This window comes from Corythoichthys intestinalis, chromosome 9, assembly GCF_030265065.1.
Source record: "Corythoichthys intestinalis isolate RoL2023-P3 chromosome 9, ASM3026506v1, whole genome shotgun sequence".
Lineage (NCBI taxonomy): Eukaryota > Metazoa > Chordata > Actinopteri > Syngnathiformes > Syngnathidae > Corythoichthys > Corythoichthys intestinalis.
In genome coordinates, this window is record NC_080403.1 from 30,319,566 (window position 1) to 30,331,735 (window position 12,170).

The window sequence follows — 12,170 nt, forward strand, 5'->3', positions numbered from 1 at the left end:
ATTCATAAATGGCAGAACACAGGGTTGTTGTTACTTGTGCCACTCAAGATAATGAGCTTGAAAACGCTTCTCCCGGGACGTGTACATTTATTGCAACCAGCAGAGACGGATTACTCCCATGAATCAAATTCCCAACAACAACATACACACAATTTAGGATTTACAGCGCATTAAGAACGTTTTTGCCGTTCTATCTTGCCATTTTCTGTGTGTTAACCTTTAAAAAAATAAATGAAATTTTCAATTTTCCCAAAAAATATCCATGTGTAAGCATAACTTTGGGGATGTCCCGATCACATATTTGTGCACCAGAGTCCGAGTAACCTGATTTTGAGAATATGCCTTTGCATATAAAAAAAATACAACAGGTTTTTTTTTTTTTTTTTTTTTTGGAACAAAATTTCCAAACATGTTATAGTTTAGAGCACTAGAGCACTTCCTCTACCGCTTCTTCCGGGAGTGTTGCGGAGTATAAAACGTATATATTTTGCTTGTTTTGGCAATGGCATTGTATTTCTGGATTATCTTGTTACTTTTTAGCCCTTAAAATAGTTGTTGTTTTTTTATCAAAAACCTGATCCTTTGAAAAATGGCGCGATCAACCCGATTTCCAATCACACGATCGAATCAGGGACATCAGGATTTGAAATGCAGATTCAGATTTTTAATTAAACAATTCTGTAATGCCCTGAGCAACTTTTTAACATTTACTGATAAAACAATCTCTTTTTGTTAAATAGCTACCAACATGAGAGAACTTGATTTATGCAATGCAAAAAAAAAATTGATCGTGTATTTGCTTGTAGGATAGAACATGCTATGGTAGTGTAATTTTCGGACATGAATACCACTAATACTTTCTGTTATCCACAGTAGGGGCTGCAGCTATCGATTATTTTAGTAGTCGATTAATCGAAGAACTAGTTTGTCGAATAATCGCATAATCGGATAAGGAACATGAAAAATTAAAATACCTGAACTGAGCCTCAAACGGTATGTAAAACATGCTATATACAACTTTTTTTTTTCACAATGCTCTTAACAAATGGTTCAGACAGATATTTCCACAAAAAAACGGCTAAATATATAATATAAAATATAATATACCCATAAACTAAATTACGAATGCATTAAAAAAAAAAAATAGCTCAAACAAACACTTAGCTTATGTTGGTTTTAACATGGAGCAGCTGGATTCAGCCATGTGAAATGAGGTAGACTAGAGGGCAGTGTATCCACTCAAATCAATGCAACTGAATGCAAACACTTTCAAAATAAACCATTACAACGCCACAATAATTAAACGAATACTCGAAGCAGCAAAATTTAATTCGAATCTTTTTTTTTTTTTCCTAATCGAATACTCGAGTTACTCGATTAATCGTTGCAGCACTAATCCACAGTGTGTTGTCTCAGTATTATCTTAATTAAAGAGTTCAAATTGTTCAAGAGAATTGTTTTCCCTTTTCATAATAACCATAAAAGGTCTAAGTTTTATCAGTAACGAGGCTTTGTTTTAAACTTGACCCTTCTGGCAGAAGGGAAGTCATTTCTTCAAAGCACAGGGTAAGTGTCATGTAGAGACGTAAGTTTAGTTGCTTTGCTAGGGTCTTTACAGCACGTCTTGAAAACAAAGTCTGACAGTCCCATCACTCTTGATTTATCCCAAAGCACCCTGTAATGGTTGTGGCGCCATGCTGAGGATGCAGAGCTTAATTGGAGCCCTTGGTACAAGATGCATATTGAAGGTTTTCCACGCAGAAAAGAGTCGGTATTGTTTGTCTGCTAAGTCCTTTGCTTTTTTCTCAAATCCAACCAGCCCACCCCATGTCGCCCCGCCACAGAACATCATTTTAAGCAGAAAACATTGAACTACCAAGCCAAAAATGCTTCCACATTGAGGCTTCTCACGAACTAGTGCTTAATTATCCTTTTTTTCTATGTGAAGGCTGTGAAGATGTCTTACTCGGCTCGAGAAGCTGTGACATCCTCTGAGCGGCAATTTTGGCAACCTGAGATGGAGACATTTGTTTAAGTCGCAGTCAACCATCTGTTTCTCTGCTCCACAGTCAGACACCACTGTCATCAAAGCAGTTACCAAAACACACACGACTCTGTAATGAGGCTTGACACCAACAGTGTTGGGTGACAAAGGAGGGATCACAAGCTCCCGACACTGTGCGACTGAAGCCCGACGGTGGGTTTTTTAATAACACCTAGGATCAGCCCCGTTGTGGCTTCAGCATCTGTTAGACACTTGAAGCAGGTGGCCGTTGCCACTAGGGAGTACTCGTAGAAGTGCATGTGCATTGTCAGTCCAGTGTAAATGGCAGAATGGATTATAATCCCAGACACATAAAACATAATATAAATCAGAAGAATCAAACTAATACAATTTAAATTGTGTTTAAAGTTCTTTATAAGGTGTTCTATGGATCAATGTTTCAGGACCGATTGAAACCTTTTAGCTTTTCTAGTTGGTCCAAAATATTGGAGAGGTAAAATAATTGGATTGCTCATTAATATTTAAATGTAAATAAGCTTTGTTCTGATTCATCTTGTTCTATATCTTCAAGTCTATGGAAAATAAAGTGCTTTATTTACACTACCTTTTACAATAAGCCAGAGAGTTTGATTTTTGAAAAGGAATTACTTGCTTTCGGCGACCAAGCGTTAATAACTACAAGGCAGGACTACCACCACAACAACTTTTTCAAACTCATGAGCTTACGTTCCTTCACTTGAATGTGCACAGTACATAGCCTGGTACTCCAGACTCACCGCTGTTCCAGCTATTGAGTCTGGCCACCATTAGGCGGATAAAATTTCCAGGGCGGAGCAAGCGACGGGCGGGACGAGGGATTTGCGCGCAGAAGTAAACATACGAGGAGAGCGGAGTTTATTCAACATGGCTAGCGCGAGACAGACTGTTGTCAATGACTTGTGTCGATGTGTTTTTTGGTCATTTAAAACTGATTTTACCGTGGATTGGAACATATTCTCGGCTCTCCTGTTCGCCATCTGTGTTGTTGTGGAGACGACTTCCGACGCGGAAGAGGGACATTGCTCGTTAAGAACACGTCACCCAAATAAACAAATCTGATTTGTCGATTGATTTTGTACTTGCTCGAGAGGTCGTTAATGGGCTGGGTCCCAGACTATTCTTTCAGTGTTTGAAAAACACAGGGAGAACAGTCTGGCCATGCCAGGCAACACAGTACATACTTTTATGCAGACATTTTGGCGACAAAGAGCTATTTCATCAACATCTACAAACGAAATTATAAGTATGCCCAGATGGACTAATACCTTTCATTCCATCACAGCATAAGAAACAGTCATTTAATCTTGCACAGGTTTTAAAATATATTAATGTTTTGGCCAACCTACAAATTACTGCTACTCCAAATTTATAATATAATTGCACCGCACAGAAGATGTCATGCTCTTCTGTGAATATTAGACATAAGAGAATGGTTTTATTGTAGCTGTACTGTCCTTGCCAAGACGTTACAGCTCAGTCCTGGCTATACAGCTAGCTAAACTCCCAAATGACGATGCAAAATGTCGGCATGATTTGCTGACTTTATTCCATCATTGATCATAACATCATCACTTGAAGAGTGAAACTAAAAATAGAAATGAAATAAATCAATTTCCTCCTCAGTAACAGACATGTTCGCAACAACGTAAGTCCGCTATGATAATTAGCTGCTAATCCAGTAATGACACTCACAAATTGTTAGCATGCGTTCGCTAGTGTCCGTACATCTTCCAAACAACTACACAACTGGCTTAAAGTGTCCAGTCGCAAGTGAAAACACACAACAACAATACAAAAGATGATACATACAGGCGTTGTCTATGTAGATATTTTACAAGCATCAACAATGTGCACCGAGTCGCAGCTGTTTTCCCCTTTTCTTGCTCGCTCGCTCGGCTGGACGGCTTCTTCGTGCGTGCGAGCGCACGTTCCTCGTGTGCAAGTGCGCCCCTACTCGAGCGTGAATGCGGCACAAAATTAAAGGCATGCATTTCATTGAAAAAGTCAATATTACAATTAAACACACGTTGCCAAAGGCAGACAGTAGCTTTGAAACAAACTGACTTGTGGAATTAAATTAGTGCGAAAATTACGTCTTGTTATGAAGATCTATGTTCAGGATGTTAAAGTGCCTGTGACAGCATAAATAAAAATTTTAAATAGCTTTGTTATGTGAATTAGAATCACGAATCGACTATATATAACATTTGGCAAAGTGCGGATGACGAGAAATTAGTCTTTTAATCTGCCGTTTAGACCCGCCTGTAATTATAGCGCTCTAGCGTCCCCAGCTGAATGATGACGTTGTCAGGGTCACGATTTCATCTGATTTAGAATTCAGCCAATTGAGGGGGAAGATTCAGAACGAGGAAAATACGACAGAGAGTAGCAAAATGTCATGATTGTTTCCAATCTCTCTCATATTTTTACAGGATATTCTTTTTTTATCTAAGTATTTTTCCCAATTGCTAAATGGTATGGTCATGACAAATAACAGGCTTCTGCTAAATGGAATATGAAATATTAAAAATGCATTTATTCAGTATGGAAGGGCAAAATTACTGCATAATGGTCAAAACTGCCGACTTTTCCTCTCCTGAATGATACTTTATGCCACCGGAGTTAGTCCGGCTTTTGTTTTTCCCTGCCCTGACTTCAGAGTTGGATTTGTTCTGGCCATTATCTGCGGTGAACAGGAACGTTTTGAAACCCAAAAAGGCTTACACGCCTCACTCTGTTGCAGCAACAAAAACCTGCAGCCAGTGTTGTTAATAACGGCGTTACAATATAACGGCGTTACTAACGGCGTTATTTTTTCCAGTAATGAGTAATCTAATTAATTACTTTTCTCATCTTGGCAACGCCGCTCCGTCACTGAGGCGGGAAAGGCGTGCGTTACTATGCGTTACGAAGTTGGTTGAATAAAAAAAAGTCTGAGAGAAACGGACTCACGGGGACGACAGCAGAGCAGGAGCAAACTACGCCCATATGACACGGTAGATATCATATTATAGAACTAGATGCAAATGACAGACACTGCTGCATTGCCAACATGTTTTAAGGAATACATGCGTTAGTAAACAGCCGCCATCTTAAGGCAGTAGACCTCTCAGGAAGGCCCTGATGCAGAGATCCTTCCTAGCGAACCTAAGTATTTATTATTTATTTTTTTTTAATCTAAAATGCTCCTAAATCGGCAAAATCTTAACTTAAATCTGTCTTTAAATGATGAAACAGTTTTAAAACTTACACATGTTTAAAGTAGACAGAAGGGAACTAATGCAATAACGGGAGCAATTTTAACAACTTAAACGATTGATTCACAACTTTAAATGACTTCCACACATAGCAAAGGTTACTAGCTAGTTATCGCAATACCCTTGTGTCTAGTTAAGTGGAGGGTAAAGAATTGGGCTCGGGCCAATTGTCCCCCAAACCCTTTAAGCTTCACATTGTGTGACCTGTTTTTTTTTTTTTTTGGGAGGGGGGAAAAAAAAATTATCACTAGTTACTTTGCCAAGTAACTAATTACTCTTACATTCAGGTAACTGAGTTACTAACGCAATTACTTTTTGGGAGAAGTAATTTGTAACTGTAATTAATTACTTTTTTAAAGTAAAATTAACAACACTGCCTGCAGCACATTGGGCTGGCGTGATGCAAAAAATAAAAGAGTCACTCATTTCCAAGGTGCAGGATTAAAAATAATAATAAATAATACGATCACTTCCACACACTTCCAAGCAGTCCATTTCATTCAGGAGGATAAAATACCGCGTGAAATATGAAATAAAAACGCTTTTTGCTGTCATAGGCACTTTAAGCTGTTTGGGCCAGCCTGACAATAGAAGTCTGGGAAGTAGAGTAGGGTAACGATGCTAATGAAGTGTGATTTATCCTCATTCCTCTTTAAACATCACCTTTCCACTTTGTTCTGTACATCCTCTAACTATCTAACAGATAGAAATGAATACTATTTCTTTATAGTTGGATTTGTCTCTCCAGCTTCTTCAGACTTGCCTATAATACAGTTTGGCACTTAATAATCTACATGACAAGACTGGCACAGCTTTTATTCTTTTTCTTGAGGATGTTAAAAAATCTTTTGAGCTGTATAATAATATATTTGTTGAAATCAAAAATCTACTTTGTTCATATCAGGTTATTTACTGTAATTAAAATGGTGACTATAAGTACAAATCTGTAAAAATGACAAATAAAAAATAAGCAAATACAAATTACTGTTAAAAATATTTAAAGTTATAAAGGTTCTACACCTGATTTATTTTCAATTTTAGATAAGATCCCACATTGTAGCAAATGCATGGTAGCTACTGCATTATCTTTGCTGTCAATTAGGAAAGAAGTTGAACACATACTGTTTAAAGACACACTCAGAAATGTCTACACACATTGAGTTATCATTCACTAGTTCTTAAATTGCAGCCTCATCCTTTGAAACTGTGTAGTTTAAAGTGAAATAAAAGAGGGATTAAGTGTGTTTTCATGCTGAACAGTCCAAGGCTCAAGCTGCCACTCAAACGATACAGTTTCCCAAAATAAGTCTGTTTGTTCTCGATCATGTCAGCCCTCCTCGCTGTTCTGAAAAACAGACTTTCAAGAATTCATCTAAGCAGTTTTCTTAAAAGGAAGAGGCAAGCATTCAGTAGCTCATGTTTCTTTAAGATGTCAGCCTATTGGGTGAATTTCCCCAGGCTTTCTCTTCCTGACGAGCTTTGTTATGGGGTTACTGCTCAGTTTACTACTCTAAGAAGCGAAAACAACTATTAATGACCTTCTCTTTGTACTATAAATTTATTAATTATCAATTAGTTGTATCAAAGAATGTTTACATCCCTGTCTGGAATTCCTATGCTGTTAACATTAATGCCTATGTAGGATTTTTTTTCTTTCTTTTTTTTAAATTAAAGCAGGTTCCTCTCGAATTCCGAAAACTTGCATTGCAGGTCAATTGAAGGCTGTAAATGGTCAGTAAGTGTATGTTTGTTCGTGTGTGTGCCCTGTGATAGCTGGCAACCAGTTTAATGTGTTGCACACCTCTCGCCCAAATTTTGTTGTGAAACTGTCATTAAATGTCATTAAACATTTTTTAAATAGGCTCCAAACCTCATGATATATCCTTAAATTATGAAGAGAGTTCATGACTATGAAAAAGAAAAAAAAAAAACGGGTCACTACAACTGTCTTGAAGCAAGTATGTCACCAAACAGATTAAATTCAAGGTTTGTACCATGCTGTAAACAGGTGTAACAGCAGCCCCTTTCACATACACCTAAACACTGTTTAAATCCCGGGATTTAAATGGGCAGCCCTTATATGGGAAAGCAATTTCCCGGGTCGACTGGCACGGAGATGATGCAGACATTTACCGAGTCGTGTCTTAGTATAATGTCCGGGACTTTCCCGGGAAGCAATGTGCGTGAAAGCAGGCGTTAAATTCACAGGTCACAGCACGATGGGTGTTGACGTAAATATCACGGCGATCGTCATTTCCTCTTTCTTCACAGTACAACGAAAAGCGGTAAACAAACATTGCAATTATCAACATAGCAAGCTAGATATAGCTAAATTAAACTGAAAACATGACAAAATAAACTGCTCCTGGATCACAGAGCTGAGGAAGAGAGTCCATCATCCATCTTTGGAAATGTGTGGTTTATTTTGTTGCCGATGGTAGGGTCCGCAACCGCGGAAACAAGGTTGTACCTCAAAGTAGAAAACAACGGAGGGATGTGTTCAAGGGTTTATTAAATACCTGTATCGACGTAAATTTCTCTTTTATGAAGCCAACCTTCGATGACAGTCTCTGGTAATTTACAATTGAAGGCTAACATGCTCATTCCTATTGGTTTAATTCATGTTTTTTATGTGTTACAATGATAGTGACATCATCATAAAAAATGATTGTGCTCTGTTGTTTTACAATAATTAGAATTAAATGAAAACCAAGTTTTTCTATTTGCAATGGGAGAAAGCCTTGTTGGCAAATGTTACTTTTTTTTTTTTTTTTTTTTTTTTTTCGGGGATCAGAAGCAAGTGGGACAATCCACATTAAAGAGGCAATCAGCAGTAGATGTGCCCATCATCAGTTCATCAAATCCCCCTTAACTTTTATTTTAATACATCAACCATACAGAACAACCAACCCAAAAAGAAAACGGAGGGAAAAAAAAAAAAAAAAAAAACAAGCCGAAACCCACCCCCCGTCCCCCAAAACCCCCGGCACATATCGCAAATGTTACATTTGAGCCCGTTTTTAAAGGACACAGATCTGTTATTTAAACATACGTCTTACAAATGGGATACACTTTTATCATACAGAGATGCATGTTTGTTTTATGAGTATACATGTGTTATGGATGGGGATACCATTTTGTTCAATAAGAACTATGGGCTGCTCCACATGAATATACAGTAGGTGTGTTGCATAAGGATACTGGATACAAAGCACAATGAATGTCTTTTATATAGGGGTACAAGTGTGTTACATGGGAATGACATTCTGGTGAAAACGGGTTAAGGTCTGTTACACAGTGCTAGGCATCAAATTCCAAAAACCACAGCTGTGTGAATTCCTTACCAACCAGTGACAAAACAGACGTGATTTAGAACTAATTAGTATTCCTTTAAGTACTGCTTTACTTTTGTCATTAAATGGATTTAACAGAGACATCTCTCAGGGGATACACCAGTGGTTGTCAGAGTCATTTCTGCATGACAGTCACGGTTCGTTATGTCCACATGGGCAACGACTCAAGTTCATCTGCAAAGGCAAATCTAATCCTAGGTTAAATTAACAGAGGGGAATCTGTAAAACAAAACCTTTTTAGCTTCACTGCAACGTTTTGTTACTGTAAATATATATATTTTCAGATGGTTAACTTCCAACTTTATTAAAGGATTATGATACAATGAGATACCGCGAGTAAACAAGCCATGTGGTATTGTGTCAAGAGAGTGTTGTGTGTTTTTTCCCAGTGTGCCGTCAAGGGCCACTCAGTGTCAGAGGTGAGAGGAGTGAATAGAAGCTGTGAGACCCCCTCCACAGCTGGGAGGAGACTCCCCCAATTGAGAGCACTGGAGCAGAATACTCTAGGCTCAACAGAAGAAGGGGGCTAAAGGCTTTGTCTTTGGTTCACTGCCTTCATGTAGCCCCAGGATTCCTGGCAACCAGGTTTGACTGCTGGAGACGACATACAGCATGAAGAAAACACAAAGGAGTTTGTATTTCTTAGATGATGTGCAACATCGTAGCACATAGTTAGGCACAAATTAGTATTGGGAAAACTGTCTGATTTCGTGTTGTTTAGTTATTACTGGTTTACTGCAGAAATGCTGACTTAGCTTTACAATGATTAAAATCTGGCACTTTTGTTTCACCAATTATGTTTTTTGTTGATGTTTGTTTATTCCATTTGTTGTCAGTGGTGTGAAAACCTGCTTGATGCCCATATTAATAATACAATTTTGGCAGTGTTTTGATGTCGAGGATTTAGAACTTTAAATCTGCAGAGATGATCCAATTATTCTTCATGCCCAGGATTAACATTAATCCATGCTGGTTGTTAGTTGGCACATATCCTCCTTATTCCTGCATGATTTTTCCTGTTGAATTTGTAATTCCTCTTAAAGCTCGTACATCTACAAAAGCTCAGTGCCTTTGTTTTGCAGTTCTTTCACAGAAAATAAATATTCCAGAAATGTTCATTTCACAAACACTTTCAAGGGACATTGAGGATTTATGGTATACCAAATGGCATGCAACGTTACATGCTTTATCTTAGAAGTAACCTAATTCTAAAGGAAGCTTTGAGTGCGCTCAGTTGCATAGCAGGAGGAGGGACCATGGGTGAGATTACTCTGTCTATTTTAGGCACAAATGTTGTCTCTGTATTAACCTCTAAAAACAAAAAATAATTATTATCAAAAATCAGACAAGGTTGAGATACCTATATTAAGTACAAAATTGACTGACGATCAGTCTACAATGTAGCCTGCATCTACCCATAGTCATCTCAGATTATCTCTAGTGTCCATCTAAATATGAGCAAGTGTTAGAAAACCGGTGACGGCTGAATGGATGGAAAATTTCTTGCTTGGTGGTTTAGTTCCTGGCTGTCATTTTCTTCTTGTACAACTTCAGCTGATTCAATCTAACATGAAGTGATGTCTAATTTGTCAAGCAGAATGTTTCTGCTGTGTTTGTGGATGTTTAGTATCTCGTAATGTAATTACCAGTACCTGACATTTTTTCACTTGCTTCTCTTTTCCCAGGTTAATGGCAAGGACCTATCAAAAGCAACCCATGACCAAGCAGTGGAAGCATTCCATACTGCCAAGGATCCCATTATGGTTCAGGTTTTGCGCCGAGCTCCTCTGCCCAAACTGCTCTCCCCCACCACTGAAACCAAACTGTCAGACATCAGCACCCAAACCGAAATCACCCTTCAACACATTATGCCCCTTGCCAAGTTGCCATCACCCTCAAACTCGGTGAAAGTGCTCAAGGATTTCCTACTTCCAGAGGAGTAAGCAACAACTAATAATTAATATTATACAGTGGGGAGAACAAGTATTTGATACACTGCCAATGGGAAAACCCATTGGCACATTGGCAGTGTATCAAATACTTGTTCTCCCCACTGTATGTAATGTCTGTTTTGCTTACCAAGGTCGGTGTGCATTGTCAAGCTTGATAATGTATCTAATGGTTTACTATAGAAACCTATCATGGTCTTTAATCACATTTAATAGTCTATACAATTTAAGAGAATAAACACAAAGGCCAATAGAATCCCACTGTACTCATTTAAGATACTGTTCTTTCCTGCAATTAAATTTTCCATACAACAATCCAAACACAGTAACTGTAAGCATGGCCTAATAGTATTTTTATTATTTTCACTTTCGTAAGATAAATTACAATGATGGTATGTATTTAAAAAAAAAAACTGGCACACAAAGACCATTAATGCAGGCAGTTAGCTGGGAGCATGACACCTTATCAGAATGCTGTGATCACACAGGATGTGTTTGAGCTGGGATGGGAACACGTACCTGTCACAGGAGCTGACAACTCCCACGGGTCACATAGGCAAATTAAACAGAAAGTTGTGTTCATGGAAATTTGCATATTTACTTTGTTTCTGTCTGTGTCAGGCATTTGAGTTAGAGAGTGTGGCTGAATTTTGGTCTACTGGGCAGAAGCCTCCGGCCCAAATGAATCAATGGCATTTTTAAAATTGATTTCCTCATCCAATTAGTACCATAGAATATTAATTTGTGATGGGCCTCTGGGTACTGTATGGGCACTGTAGTTCAGAATTGTACTGGGGGTATCATTATAAAGTTCATACTACTTTCCTACTATCTCGTTTTTAGTTCGTCCTTCATTCTGTCTTTTTTCAGGCATCCTCCAGGCCATGCATATTTTGACCCCAACGATTTCCTGGATGGTATTAATCAGGACATAGAACGTGAAGAGTTAGAATATGAGGTAAGCATAATTGTTTTTTTTTTGTTGTTTTGAATGTAGCGCTGCATTTTAACCCAAAATCATGCCTACCCTAACCTAGCTAACGGGTAGTTACTACAGCACCTTTTGTTTTGTTTTGTTTTGTTTTGTTTTGAACCTAAATGACACTAAGTGCTACAAGACTGAGAGACATTTATATAATACATTTTCAATTATATATGTGTTTACACATACATACAATCACACAGTGGTATCTCGACAAACGATTGCATCAACATTCAATCCTTTCGACATCTGACGTAAAATTTGACTCTCAATTTGTCTTGATATATGACAATATGCTCAAACTCTGACAATTTATGACAGCGTCGCAATTTCATTGTTTGTCCGCAAGACGGCCGCGCGGATTTTCTTGTAAGGAAAATCAACATGGGTCCCAGGAAGGTTAGTGCAGGTAGTGAAAAAAGGAAAAAGGTGACGCTTACCATTGCAATTAAGAAGGAAATGATAGAAAAATATGAGCGTGGTGTGCGTGTGAGTGAACTGGCTACACAATGCCCCCCCACCCCTGCCAACAAAAACAGAACATTAAATGCAATAGTAGAAACTTCCCACTCTACCGCACCCCTC

At 38.2% G+C, this 12,170-nt stretch overlaps 1 protein-coding gene across 5 annotated transcripts in view; it reads left to right on the forward strand.

Moving 5' to 3' along the window:
- pdzrn3b (PDZ domain containing RING finger 3b) overlaps positions 1-12,170 on the forward strand; it is a 170,633-nt gene that overhangs the window by 148,849 nt on the left and 9,614 nt on the right. For all 5 annotated transcript variants that reach the window (XM_057845246.1, XM_057845247.1, XM_057845250.1 and 2 more), the window contains 2 exons: positions 10,340-10,593; positions 11,474-11,561. In XM_057845246.1, the coding sequence (XP_057701229.1) occupies positions 10,340-10,593; positions 11,474-11,561 (342 nt within the window). The remainder of the gene's footprint in view (positions 1-10,339; positions 10,594-11,473; positions 11,562-12,170) is intronic.